The 15,113-nt window shown below is 35.9% G+C and overlaps 1 protein-coding gene across 1 annotated transcript; it reads left to right on the top strand.

Moving 5' to 3' along the window:
- The first annotated feature begins 3,260 nt into the window (after positions 1-3,260).
- On the top strand, positions 3,261-6,488 carry LOC123535143 (putative claudin-24). The gene is made up of 4 exons (XM_053518832.1): positions 3,261-3,396; positions 4,793-4,981; positions 5,403-5,543; positions 5,855-6,488. Exons 2-4 carry the CDS (start codon positions 4,801-4,803, stop codon positions 6,025-6,027), a joined length of 495 nt encoding a protein of 164 aa, XP_053374807.1. The 5' UTR covers positions 3,261-3,396; positions 4,793-4,800; the 3' UTR covers positions 6,028-6,488.
- Positions 6,489-15,113: the final 8,625 nt, after the last annotated feature.

The following is a 15,113-nucleotide window of genomic DNA, read 5'->3' as shown; positions in this document are numbered from 1 at the left end:
ATACTGGTTTAGTAGATTCTTCATGAAACCTGGAAACCTTGTACATTTTACTTGTACTGGTTTCGCAGAATCTTTACGAGACCTGAAAACATTGCCTTTTACGTGAAACCATGATTTATTCCTATTATAGGTTCCATATGTGGTTTCCTTTTTAAAGGTTCAATATATATAAATAGTCTCGAAATTCTAGTATCACTTGATATCTATCAAACAGCGTGTCGAATCACACTGTATTAGAAAAAGGTGTCCTTCAATGTAAAAGTAAGCCCCATCTATAGAGAAGACACGACAACAATGTTTGCCAATTTACACTTACTTTACAACCAATGACTAAGTGTAACTTTCTCAGTGTATCTGGCTTGAGTTGAGCCATGTATGCCTTCACTGACGTTTGCAATGAGCCTTGAAATTCTCTGTCAAAAGAATGAATTATGTACACACGTTCTATTGTGACTGGCTTCCAAGCTAAATGGATACTTGTAAATTTAAATGTGATAATATTACATGTAATACATGTGTAGCTTGATTTGACCTATGAAGGCCTTCACTCACCTCTGTAATGAACCTTAAATTTAAATGTGATCATCTTTCATATGCATGTAATACATGTCATTTCTTCAAAATATCCCTTTACTCAACCTTAACCAAATAAAGGACTGTGTGTTGTTATATGCGTTTGATTCTCATATCAAACAATTACACCTGTCAATAAGGTGAATTAACTGACTATGTGTTTAACATCTCTGCAATTTCTCACCCGACGAAATATTTTCACGGTATTCTGTCAGAACACTGAGGAAAACACTCGTATCCAAATTCCTATGCGACCACATGCTTTCAATACCTTATAAGATACCTATTTTTACCTCTTTAAACAATGTTCAGCCTACAGCTAGCAACTTACAACGTACATGGACATACCAGGAATGGACCATGTTTCAACTCTTAGAATGCTGTATGGTAGTTTTTCATATAATGAACAGGCATTTCAATCTGAATTATCTGCCCCATTATTAGTTCACGCCGGGAACCAGGCTACGCGTTTGAATTTCTATTGGTTTTCTATTTTATTTTGTTTGTTTAAAGATATATTAGACCGAAATTCATATCTAAAGATATGGACAAATACAGAATTACACTAAGTTATTTGTGCGTAAAACAGTACTTTGTTGGCCGGGTTTTCGAAGAAAAATCCGGCTTGTACATAAGGGCTGTACGGGCGGATGGATAGGCGGGCGGATGGGATAATTAGTCTCATGTTAACCTTTTTGTTCATTCATTTCTCTGAACAACGACTTATTCAAACTTCAACAAACTTGATAGAATGATCCCCTATTACATTAGTTGGTCCGAAGTGAGAATGGGGTTACTGGGTCAAAGGTTAAGATCACAGGGACCTGAACATTGAAAATGGTTTCCGCTCAATATCTGGACTAGTATTTCACTTAGGACCTTGAAACCTCTGTTGGTGTTGATGTATACATAACCCCTATTGATTTCTAGGTCAAAGGTCAAGGTTACAGGGATCTAAACATTGAAAATGGTTTTTTTCTGTCCATTTCTTTTTATGCACCCCCACCAAGATGGGCATTTTAAAATTGCACTGTCCGTCCATGTGTGTGTGTGTGTGTTTGTGTGCGTGCGTGCATACGTGCGTCCCTCCTTCTTGTCCGGGCTGTAACTCTGCCATCCATAACGGGATTTTGAAATTTTTTTTCATAAATGTTCACCATAATGAGACGACCCAGACCCCTAGCTCAAAGGTCAAGGACACACTTAGAGGTTAAAGGTGAACATGGTCTGTTTCTTGTCCGTCCATAACTCTGCCATTGATGAAGGGATTTTAAATTACTTGGCATAAAGTTCCCTATATTGAGATTACGTGTCATACGCAAGACATAGACCCCTAGCTCCAAGGTCAATGTCACATTTAGAAGTCAAAGGTGTTCTTGTCTGGTCAATAACTGTCATTTATCAAGAGATTTGAAAATAATTTGACACAAATGTTAACCATATTGAGAAGGTGTGTCACGCTTATGACCAGGGTCTCTTGGGTCAAGGTCAAGGTCACGAAACGATGTGTTTTTTTATTACGTGTCATGCGTAAGACATAGACCCCCTAGCTCCAAGGTCAATGTCACACTTAGAAGTCAAAGGTGTTCTTGTCTGGTCAATAACTATGTCATTTATCAAGGTATTTGAAAATAATTTGACACAAATGTTAACCATATTGAGAAGGTGTGTCACGCTTATGACCAGGGCATTTTGGGTTAAGGTCAAGGTCACGAAACGATGTGTTTTTTTATTACGTGTCATGCGCAAGACATAGACCCCTAGCTCCAAGGTCAATGTCACATTTAGAAGTCAAAGGTGTTCTTGTCTGGTCAATAACTCTGTCATTTAACAAGGGATTTGAAAATAATTTGACACAAATGTTAACAAGGGTCTCTTGGGTCAAGGTCAAGGTCACGAAACGATGTGTGTTTATTTTGCACAGACAACTGTAGCATTCTTGGGCATGCTTCGGGGGCATTTGCCAACAATAGTGGCAGTTCTTGTTTTCCCTTTTTCCTTCAATACTGCTTATTATTTTGGGGGTTATTTATTGTATGCCTATATTAGAACTTTAACTCATTATCACGTAATTCGGAAAACCCGGCCAAAACGGCGTCAGGCGTTAGCTGCTTGTTTTAGGTACCCAATTAATATATAGTTAAGCAGTGCATTTATAAATGCGTACTACCACTGAAAACTGGATATTTTTATTAGTGATTGGTTGGTCATGTGCAGAAGCTGACACGGGAACGGAGAAAATATGCAAAGTATATAAATTCTTTTAAAACCTGGAACGTTTCTACATGCATATCCACCAATAAGGCTACGCATTGATATTACACGATATGTGACCTATTGGATGTACGTACAATGGTTTAAATAGGGTTAGGTCTAACATAGGTTTAATAGCGTACATTCAATGCGTGCGTACACTCGGAGAGAATTAATGCTGGTATGTGTCAATAACAATACATCCATGATTTCTAAAACATTTGTTAAACGTAGACTTTGAACACATTTTTGTTATACTCGCTTCTAGTGATATGATTAAAACACGGCTCAAATCCCTTAAATAGAACAAAAGCACATGACAATATGAGAAAAAAATGAGATATTCGTTTACATTTTAAAGGTTGTAGTTCTTATTTTTTTTTTAGAAAAGATACTCTTCCCACTATGAGGAGTCATGGTTAAAGATGATTGAATTACTAATCAACCGTAGGCCCAGCTAGAAATTATGCATTACAGCATTTACCTGTCTTATAATTTGTGTTACACAATAAACTTCCTGTTTACGTGTAGTTGAATTAGGTTTTAGAAAGTCACGGGACATTTCGCAGATAAATGTTTAACTTCTTAATAATGTTTGATAATTATATAAGGAAACAGTTCGGTCAAATAATCTTAAAATTTTAGAATGTATGTTTAAGAAAAGTACCCCACCCTCATCGTAAAAGAGAACCTATTACTAATTACGCAGATAGATTGGTTCATTTTAAATGTTGATAACTTTCGGTTTTGTATGCTCATTTCGAGCTCAACATCATTCTTCTGTAGCCATGTGTCTAATACTGGTGTTGGCACTTCATCTTTCTTCACTAAGAATAAAACCGGAAACCGGAATGGGACATAAATCCTTAAACATTGACATTAGACCTGACTTGTTTTCGAGAAAAAAGGTCACGTAAAAGGAAAATGTCAACGGACACAAAAGTTAACAATGAGTGATAAAATTATGTTTAATACTCTTAAAACCTCTTAACATCAAAACAAAAAGAAAGAAATATAAACGAAAAAACAACAACAAAAAAACCCCAAAAAACAGTCATAAACGTATGATCATGTTTATGTTATAATTTGTTACGCATGAATGATAGACAAATATTCTATACCTTACCCAAAGTTTATTTTAATAGATTTATAGTGTCTATACGTTCTCCTACCCATGTATTAGCTGTATATTTTGCCTGCTGCACAGTGAAATGGAACATTTCCAAGATATTACTTTTAAAATAACCTTCACTGATATTCCTCATGACAGGTCGTGTCCCTCGCGCGAGAGACACTGGACCGATTTGGTCCTCTTATAAAAATATATATATATAATAAAAATATTATCATGATTTTCCTTAGGCCCAAGTACCTGTCAGTTTTACACCACGCTTACATTGAAGATAGGAAGAGTAAAAAAAGCTTTTAGAAAAAAGAAAATGTATTTCTTATACCATTTAAACATTTAAATACAGAATTTATGTAAAGGTTAGTGTTTATTTGTAAACATTTATTAAATTATATTGGTCTGGCCCGGCCTCAAATGCCTACCTACAAAGTAAAATGATAGAGATAGAAAATGAATTATAGAAAGTTATCTTTTCTAATCTAAGGTATTTTCTACTTCATGAAAACGTTGAAAATAGTAAAAATAATGATAAATTTCACTTTGTTTGCTTTGATGCTGACGTAATCTGGTCCATTTGCTGTGCAGCAGGCAGTTTACCAGAGCATCTTCAATTTGCTGTGATTCAGCTAGACTAAACGTGCCTTTAAATGCATTTCAAATATTGCAAAGTAGTGTTGCAACATGTTTTTATTACTCTTTTTGAATGTGTTTTTGTATTTGTGCGCTATTTGTTTAGTACTACATTATACTTATCATTGTGACAGCCATTGTTTTGACTAAAAATAGTATTGATATTAAAATATTGTGACGTAGACATTTTGCGTTTATTTACCCAGAATTCCAACATGAGTATTATCTCCACTGTGGCTGTGGCTGTGAGTATGTATACATGGGTGCTGTGTTTGATCAGCACCGTGTTGCCATACTGGACTTACCAGAACCTGGGGCACACAATTATACATGCAGGTCTATGGCGCACTTGTACAGTGCATGATGGTACTTCAGACTGCAAGAAACCCTCTGAAGGTGTGTATTAAGATGTGGTATTTTCCACTGTATGTGAACATTCTATATACTATATCTATAGCGCTTTTCCTTGTTGCAGAGGACACACATCCTCACCTCCAAGGACACCGATGACACATGATGTGTATAACAGACAATCTAATTATCAAATTAATTAGAAGATATCATAACTAAATATTGTTTGTGGATATTACCAGAACAGAACAGAACAGAACAGAACATATTTTATTACACATAAACTATGCAGTTGTTTGTGTTTTTCATTATTAAGTTTAAACATAAGATATATATAGAAACAATACGTGTTTACATAAAAACAAAAAATTACTTAACAAAGTTATGTGGGTGAAGTTACAAATCATTTAGGTGAATTTCAATTAAATATTTTTACAATAGTTACCTACCATTGCTTGAGTTGCAGGTTGGATTCATGCGGTCCAAGCCTTGATGATAATTAGCACGCTGGTATTATTTCTGTCCATGGTATGCGGATGCCTGAAACTGAAAGATGAATCAAGACGCAAGGTTGCTATTGTAGCCACGTTATCTGCAGTGTTTGGTGGTAAGTTACCATATCGTAGTCACAATTCACATTGCAATATCAGTTAAGGATGGTGATACGTCATAATGAGGCATATCAAATAAACTTGAGTGTTTTACTTCGAGATAACAGAAATTCGATTTAAAATGATATTTTATGCATGTGTTTTCGGGACGGGGCTTGAAAATGTCTGCGAGAATTTTGAGATACGCGAGTTCGAGGAATCAAGTTTCAACTATATCAGCGTTCCAAATGTTAACATGTACATAATTTTACTTTTTTGTCACACCAGATTGTTCCTAATTTCATGATTTATATATAATTGCTTTCAGGATGTTTGGTTGCAGCAGCTGTTATCGTATTTGGAGAGAAAGACAAACACAACAGTTCTAAATTTAGCGCTGGCTTCTGTCTGCCCATCATAACGGCAGTGACGGCATTTATAGCTGCTGTTCTGTTCGCTTTTTCAAGAAGGAACTCCGGATACACTCCTCTCGCTCCATAGCCTTAGATGAAAGAAAACGCTACTGAAGCTTTATTGAACATTCTTGATAGTACAAAAAAATCATAGTGCGTTTTTTTTTATAAATCTGTACATTATTAAAAGTCAATAGCAAGACTTGTAGACTAGAAGCTAAAATACATAAAGCACATCCATTACTTCCGCTGCTCAAACAGGCTTCTACAAGACGCCATTTGTATTCGTTAATTCTATATGTTTTTCTTAGCCAACAACTTTCACTATATGCCTGTCAATAACCTCTTTTAGGTCACTAATGGAATGCTGTGATAATAGTTGTCTAGTTGCGTTATGAAATAAAAACATTAGTTGCATGGTGATTTGTTAATTGCGTTCACATAATTAGTGAGAAAGACAAAATGCGAATGTTGTAACTGTATTTCCATTTTATACTTTTTTTGTGTCATTTTCGTGTGGTTTGATAATAAACAATATACCATATAAAAGTAATCTGTTTTTCCACAATCTGCAAAAACTTCGAGTAGTTCTGCTTTTAATTCATTGCTCCAACTATCCCGGGTTTTAACAGTGTCTTCCTAAGCAGTATACACATAAATTTGCTTTCGCAACCCCTCCCCACCGCCGCGACCCTCATCCCCCATACCAAATTAAGTTTTCATGTAAAGAAGAGTCGGTAAAATAGTATTTGCTGTTCGAAAATGGGTTTAAATTCAACTGATAAATGTTGCCCAGAACATATTTAGGTACGGTTAACTGGACCTTCTGAAAAGCATAGAATCTATTATCATGATATAAATTGGTATTACTGTTTGAGGATTGACGGCAACTTCTGAATCAGTAACCCAGTACGGCAGATGCATACCTGGAGTGTCTCTTTGTGTGTTTAACAAAATGGACAGCAACTATCATCCGACAACATGGTGACAATTTCCTCCCCAGATATATAAGGGGATACTTTGGGTCCGTATCTTTGAAGCATAGCATGTAGTCCCAATCCTTGACACTAGTTTACCTCCTCTGACGGTCCGTCTACAGTAATATCAAACTGAAATGAAATGAAGGTGATAATTACGCTACGAGATGAACTACATAGAATGCATCCAAGCAACATGATAGCACACGCAGCTTTGATCTTTTGTGTTAATGAAAAATGCAACACATGTCATAAAGAAGCCGCAAAATACATAGACAAGATGAAACAAACAGGCAACGAGAGCAAAAGAAACAAATAAAGAGGCACAGTAGGCCCGGAATTAGAACGAGTAGTGACAAAAACACCACTGGGTAGTGTAATCCGGTTATTGTGCTCAAACTGACACTCTTTCTTTCCGCTCTATTCCAAAGTTACAGGAAAATAACTACAAATTGTCGGAGCCAGACGAACTCCTTACACACGTTATGTTTATAAGCAGAATATCTAAGCAGAGAATTTCTCGTGAAAACATATATAACAAGAGCTGTCTCCGTAGGATGACACATGCCCCCGATGCACTTTGAATGAATAGTTATGGCCGATGTTAGAGTTTAGGACTTGACCTACGAGCTGGGTCTTCGCGCGAACTGTCTTACTGTGTACACTTCATGCAAGTATTTTAAAATCCATGCTGATGACGAAGATATGACCGACATGCCATCATCCATCTGAATGATCTTAAGTTAAGTTACTTGACGACTACACCTGTCTTGCTTGACACTGTCTTATTGTGGTACACATTCATGCCAAGTTATTGAAATCCACCATCGATGACAAAGTATGGACGACACGCCATAATGCATACCTTGCTAAACGTTTGAGCTACGGACCTGGTCTGCGCTGCACGTCGTCTTATTGGTACACATTCATGCCAAGTTATTTGAAAATCCATCCATCGATGACAAAGATATGGACCGGACACGCCATCAATGCACTATCCTTTAACGTCTAAGTGGCCTGACTTTGAGCATGACCTGGTCTTGCGCACTGCACGTCGTCTTTTGTACTTCATCCAAGTTATTTGAAAATCCATCTATCGATGACAAAGATATGGACGGACACGCCATCAATGCACTACCTTTAACGTCTAAGTGGACCTTGAACTTTGAGCTACGGACCTGGTCTTGCGCACTGCACGTCGTCTTACTGTGTACACATTCATGCCAAGTTATTTGAAAATCCATCCATCGTGACAAAGATATGGACCGGACACGAAAATTAGGGACGACCGACAGACGCAGACGGTTCAAACTAATCCTCCCTTCGGGGCATAAAAGAAACCCCAAAAACTAAAAAGAGGACTGTGAAGACAAAAATCAAAGCTGCTCTGATACAGTGGGCTTTCAGTGTTGGTTTAGTAGAATCTTCATGAAACCTGGAAACCTTGTTCATTGTACTCGTACTTGTTTCACTGAATCTTCAATTACCTTTTATGTCAAACCATGATTTATTCCTATTTTAGGCTACATTTATAGTTTCCTATTTAAAAGTTTATTAATATATAATAAGTAGTCTCGAACCTCTAGTATGACGTGATTTCTATCCACCAGAGTTTCGAATTATCTGCAAAAGAGTGCCCTTCAATGTAAAAGTAAGACGACACGACAACAATGTCTAATGACTGTCTTACTTTCTCAGTGTGTATGTGGCTTGAATTGAGATATGTAGGCCTTTACTGACGTAAATGTAGCATATAATATATTCGTAATATTCTGTCCGTTTTAGTTTAAAATCGGTTTTTTTGAAAACCGCTACATTTCTACGACCGATCTGAAAAGTAAGTTCCTATTTTACTCAATTGTTTTAATATAGTAAAAAAGTTTTTTTATGATGGGTAAATTAAGTGTGGCAGATATTTTTTGAAAGATTCCCCGTATACTTGGACTTACCAGAAATATTACATGATAACGGGCCATATTTTCAATTATTAGAATGTTATATGCAAGTGCCAGTTTTTTTCATATAAAGAACAGGCATTTCAATGAGCTTGAATTTCTTTTGATTTTCTATTTTGATGAGTTTGTTTAAAGATATATTAGACCGAAATTCTTATTTGAAAATATGAACAAATAAAAAATTACATCATAGTATCTATGTAAACATAACATTAAAATTTAGTACATACCCAATAAACATATAGTTAAGCAGTGCAGAAATATGTACTACCACTAAAATATTTATTTAATAAAATTAATAGCTTTAATATGACATTTTTGTGAATATACCTTTAAAAACACGGTTCATTTAAAAGACTTCCTACATTTTAAGTAATCGTCTAAAATTCAGCTATCACAAAGTTTAGGAAAGATGCACACTGGATATCTAGAATAACTCTCAGGCACATCATCTATAGTTTCGTTCCGCGCGAAGTATATCTTAATATTTTAAATACGATTAGGGACATGTACATTGCATTTTCTAGCTTCATATATTGCTTAAGTCATGCCATATTGATTTTCAAATTACCTTAGGCGTTGTGCATACACCCAACTTCCTTTTTCGTCACTTGACTTTTAGTCAAATACATAATTTATGGCAAAGTGAAAAAACAAAACATATTTTATTTTTGCTGTTGGCTCAGTCAAAATTATTTTGTCGTTCTTAATTAATGACATTTTAAAACTAGGTATGTGTCACTTGACGCCCAACGGCTTACACCTTCCACAGCTACTTTAAAAAGATGTTTATATACTGTTTTATACAAAGTACATCTATGACTCGTTGACAGCCTGCGTATACTGGTCGCTGCCTTGAAAATTGACATTAAATCGAAAAGAAAGCTGAAAGATACCCATATATATGGCGTATAACATACATCCGGATGTTTGTTTGGTATACATCCGGACTCCACGCATAAACGGAAAAGTATGGACAAATTAAACAGCACTGTCATTGATTATCAATAAATATAGATGAAACACGGAGACATGACATTTCAATTTATATATTATGGTCCATATCTATCAGAAATCGATGTAAATCCACACACCGAAACAAAGCCAGCCCGTTCCGCAAAGTGTTCGAGTTTCTAAGATTTTGTCTATCTATCCTAATGAATTGCCAGTTAAAGATGTCACCTTTTTTTTTTAAAAAAAAAGAAGATCTCTTTAAAAAGAAATAAAAGTTCAGCAGTGTGTCACAAAACCACATAAATTTTTAGTAAACATAACAACATCTTTAAAAAAATATCTGTCAAACATTTTTACGTTCTTTCCATAGAATTTGATACTTAAAATATTTCAAACGAGCTGTCCCCTTTTAAAGAATGACATTTGGGAGAAAAAGTAAACAATTGTCAAAAAACGTGTTTAACCTAGTTTGCAATGCATCAAAACGAAGACATGCAGTAACAGCATTTTAAAAATAGCGAGTTTTTATAGGCGTAGAACTTCCATAAGTGTGCCTTAATGCAGTCCCTTTCCAAAATTCAATACATATATGTTTAAATGACAATGTTTTGTAGATAATGAATATTCATATGCTTTATTTCTTAAACATGATTGGTATGTTCGAATTTCTTCTCTGAAACATGAACTAACTCTTAAACAGCAGCCACTAGAAGCGCATAGGTGATATTGTCGTATTACAGAAACTTTCGTTTTAGACGTCCTTCTGACAACAGCAGTCTTGCGGAAGCTTTCGTGATAGCAGTCCTCCAGACAATTGTCTTATTGTTGAAGCTTTCGTTTAAGCAGTCCTTCAGACAACTGTAGTATTGCGGAATTCAGTGTCGTATTGTGGAAGCTTTGTTTCAGCTATCCTCCAGACAATTGTCTTATTGCTGAAGCTTTCGTTTAAGCAGTCCTTCAGACAACTGTAGTATTGCGGAATTCAGTGTCGTATTGTGGAAGCTTTGTTTCAGCTGTCCTCCAGACAATTGTCTTATTGTGGAAACTTTCGTTTCAGCAGTCCTTCAGACAACTGTAGTACTGTGGAAGCTTTTGTTTCTGCAGTCCTCCAGACAACTGTAGTATTGCGGAATTCAGCAGTCCTCCAGACTACTGTCGTATTGCGGGAGCTTTCGTTTCAGCAGTCCTCCAGACAATTGTCTTACTGTGAAAGCTTTCGTTTCAGCAGTCCTCCAGACAATTGTCTTATTGTGGAAGCTTTCGTTTTAGTATTCCTCCAGACAACTGTAGTATTGCGGAAGCTTTCGTTTCAGCAGCCCTCCAGACAACTGTCGTATTGCGGAAACTTTCGTTTCAGCAATCCTCCGACAACTGTAGTAATGCGGAAGCTTTCGTTTCAGCAGTCTTCCAGATAATTGTTTTATTGTGAAAGCTTTCGTTTCAGCAGTCTCCAGACAATTGTTTATTGGGGAGTTTCGTTTCAGCATCTTCAGACATGTTTATTGGGAGCTTTCGTTTCAGCAGTCTTCCAGACAATTGTTTTATTGTGGAAGCTTTCGTTTAAGAAGTTCTCCAGACAACTGTATTATTATTATTATTATTATTATTATTATTTTATTATTTTTATTATTATATATACACATTATATAGCACTCTTTTCATCAGAAAATACGTTAAAAGTGCTTTACATAAAAAAAAACATTTATTATGTTCATAAATGGTAATTGAACTATATAGAAAGATTTAATTACATTACGGTTAATAATACCTAGCATTTAATTTAAGTAAGAGATCAAAACTATGAAACAAAATACATGTACAATATCGTAAAAGATTAATGACCTATCAAAGAACGGTTTAGAGCAGATAGAACGAAGATATCTTACATTTTGAACAGACAATAACAGTTGATGCCTGTGAATGCATCACGGCATGCAAACCGTCCGGGATGATTGGGTCAGTCCCCACCTAAACGGTCCGGAGAACATCCACGATACATCCCACAGAAAAAAAAGCACTGTCCATATTATTTTGTCACACTAGAGTTCTTGATTAGAATTGATTGGCCGGCAAAGTACCTACATTATTCTACCAGGTAATTAGTGAGATTAGTTCCCAAAGAAATGTATGAAATAATGCGTCTTTAGCGTTTTTTTTTGAAACTTTGCAAGGTCTTGCACTTTCTTATGCCAGATGGGAGGGCATTCCATAACCTCACAGCTACTGTCTGAAAGCTCCTGTAACCAAATCGCACTGTCCGACATTTGGGCACCACTAGTTTTAATGCATTATTTTGCGATCTCAAATTTCTGGATGGCGTATATATTTTCAACATGTTCACTACATAAGCTGGTGATTGACCTTCGAGTGCCTTATATGTATATGATAGAATTTTGTATTCTACCCTACACTGCACAGGAAGCCAGTGGAGTTCATGCAGCACAGGTGTTATATGGTCGTATCTAGATGTTTTGGTTACGATCCTAGCTGCCGTATTTTGGACATATTGCAGTTTGTTCATTGACTGTTTTGGACTTCCATATAGAAGAAAGTTGCAATAATCTAAACGTGATGTACAAGAGAGTTGATTAGAGATTTTGTTGCGTTTGCCGTTATATATTGTCTGATGTGACTAATTTGCCGTAACTGTGCTTAGGAATTCCTACACACACTATTCACATTATTTTATTATTATACCAGATTTATATAGCGCCCTTTTCGTGATAAACACGTTCAAAGGCGCTTTACATATAGCAAATGCAGCCACACAGGTCGCGAAATTCATCCTCTACTAGTACAGACACAGAGCGATATGGCCAGAGGGACAGAGTGAGATAAAGCCCCCAAAACAGAGAATATTTTAGATACAGACGTGTCCGGCTAACTTAGCCTAGCTCTTTGCGAATAGACAGTCTGGTTCTTTAACGTGTCCGGTGTATAGCACCGATACACGCGAAGTCGTCTTTCCTGAGAAGAACCAGTCCTTCAGGCAATTGTAGTATTGTGGAAGCTTTCGTTTCAGCAGTCCTTCAGACAACTGTAGTATTGTGGAAGTTTCGTTTCAGCAGCCCTCCAGACAACTGTAGTATTGCGGAAGCTTTCGTTTCAGCATGTCGTATTGCGGAAGCTTTCGTTTCTGTTCGCTATTCAGTCAGTAAATTTTCAGTGAACATCCCTTTGATAAACAAGTGGTGCTGCCCAAATTAAATGATGGACCGGTCCATTTTAGAAATTTAGCAGGGTAAAGGTTAAGAGGGGAAAGGAACTACCTGTACTTGTATAAAGGCAAGCTGAAAACAGGAAGTCTTGACCCTTGTTAGTTTGGCTATCTCAGTATATAAGACAACGATTGAATTTCAGTAAAATTTAATTTCTTGATAATAATTGTAAATGGGTTCTTTTTAACTCTTTTTTGCGTCACTTGATTTGGTTACACAAAACTGGAATTTCAGTTCCTCTGTCATGAAAGATATTTTATTTTAAACAAACTAATATGAAACTTGAATAAAACCGATCCATTACATTAATGTAAACTATTTATAAAGAAAAAACGGAACTGGCCAACAGGTATGTTAATATTGTAAAGTTAAAATCTGGGTCGTAGGTATATAGGTCTCTTCATAAAAGTCGCTAAATACTTGCACAGGTATAATTGCAAAAATATTGATTTTCATTTGTCAATGAATAAATTTGCCGACCGTGATACACACCCTATGAATGGCGGTAAATTGACGTTTGTTATAAACATAAATGTACATGTTGATGTTACTTCTTTCGGAATTATTTAAATAAACTGGTATAGAAAAATAGTCTAAGATAAGATTTACGTTAGATCATTGACATATATTTTTTGTCAATCTTTGAGGGGAGACGGTTGGGGGCAGGAGCATCCGTCTGTCTTTCTTGATAGATCTGTCACCGTAGATATAATGGAACACGTTCTGTGACACATTACACAATTGGTCAAACAATACAAATGGAAATGTTTGCTCGAAAGATATGATAGTATGGTTTTTATGCATTGATTTAAGAGGAACGTGAAAAATCCTCTCATAAATAAAAGTAGTCTGTATATCTTTGATGCCACGGTTTTTCTCCTTATTTCTCCTTACATTATACCTAGCTTATTTTGGTTTTTGATTGCTAAAACATTGCTTCACCCATTACTCACTGAGAACATAATTTACAGTAGCACAATCCTTCCGATTTTCATGCGCATTAACCGAGAATATGAATTAGTTCGGTAAAGACTGAACACCACTTCGTTATTTCATATAAAATCCACTTACTTCATAACGGTTTTTCGATATTTTCTAGCATATCAGATTTTCAGAGACTTCTATTCCCATAAAGAACTGTATCGCTACTTTAGAAAAACAAAAAGAAAAGGGAGTGTTAACTTTTATATAAGAAAACTAAAGTTCGTTAAATACAACCCGCTGAATTTACTCCTTTTCGCTTCTTCGAGACATGAAATTCTTACGCCGCCATTTTTACCTAGTATGCGAAAGGAACATGCCGAGTTCGACAGAATGCTAAGTGATACATACTGAAACGCGGTGGAGTAAAAGAAAACACGATGCTATTGAGAAAGGACACGAGGAAATGGAGAAAGATTAGCACTATTTATATTTGGACTACTTGTCATTTGATTTGGTAGTGATCTGCCTAAAACAGCTATTGCTACAATAGTTTCATCTAAACTATTGAATTTCCAATGTAATGTAACAGGAAACTGCATGTTAAACCATCTTTATGCTGAGCTGAGAGATATTTTAAACATAAAGCAAACATATTGTCTGTTCTGAAAACTTTCACGGTTTACAGCCATATCGATCCATTTCCGAACACTGTATCGAGACCTGCTGTAAACATATTTTCATTTAACCCGGGTGTGAAGTCGGGTGTGAAGCGATCATTATGTATAGGAGTGTTATTTTGATGAAAGTATCCGATGGGCTGTTTATAAATTAAGCTACAGTTTTTAAACCGGTTATATCATAAGAATGTAGGGAAAACACGATGTGCTGGGGTAGTCAATAACCCTGTAATATAACTTTGGATATTACATTGATACATATGAAAAAGATTAATGCCATCGAATAACATTACATGTAAATTGGATACTTTCGGTTAAGCGTTTAATCTTTATAAAAGTTCAAATTTCACCGGCGACTGCTCATAAATACAGCACAAATAAGGCGTGTGTGGTATTCGCAACTGGATTTTTATTATAAGTTTTATATTTATAAAGTTGGAGGATGGTAATTTTAGGTCAAGAACCCGCC

Source organism: Mercenaria mercenaria, chromosome 12 (genome assembly GCF_021730395.1).
Source record: "Mercenaria mercenaria strain notata chromosome 12, MADL_Memer_1, whole genome shotgun sequence".
NCBI lineage: Eukaryota > Metazoa > Mollusca > Bivalvia > Venerida > Veneridae > Mercenaria > Mercenaria mercenaria.
This window is presented reverse-complemented; position numbering and strand designations above follow the sequence as displayed.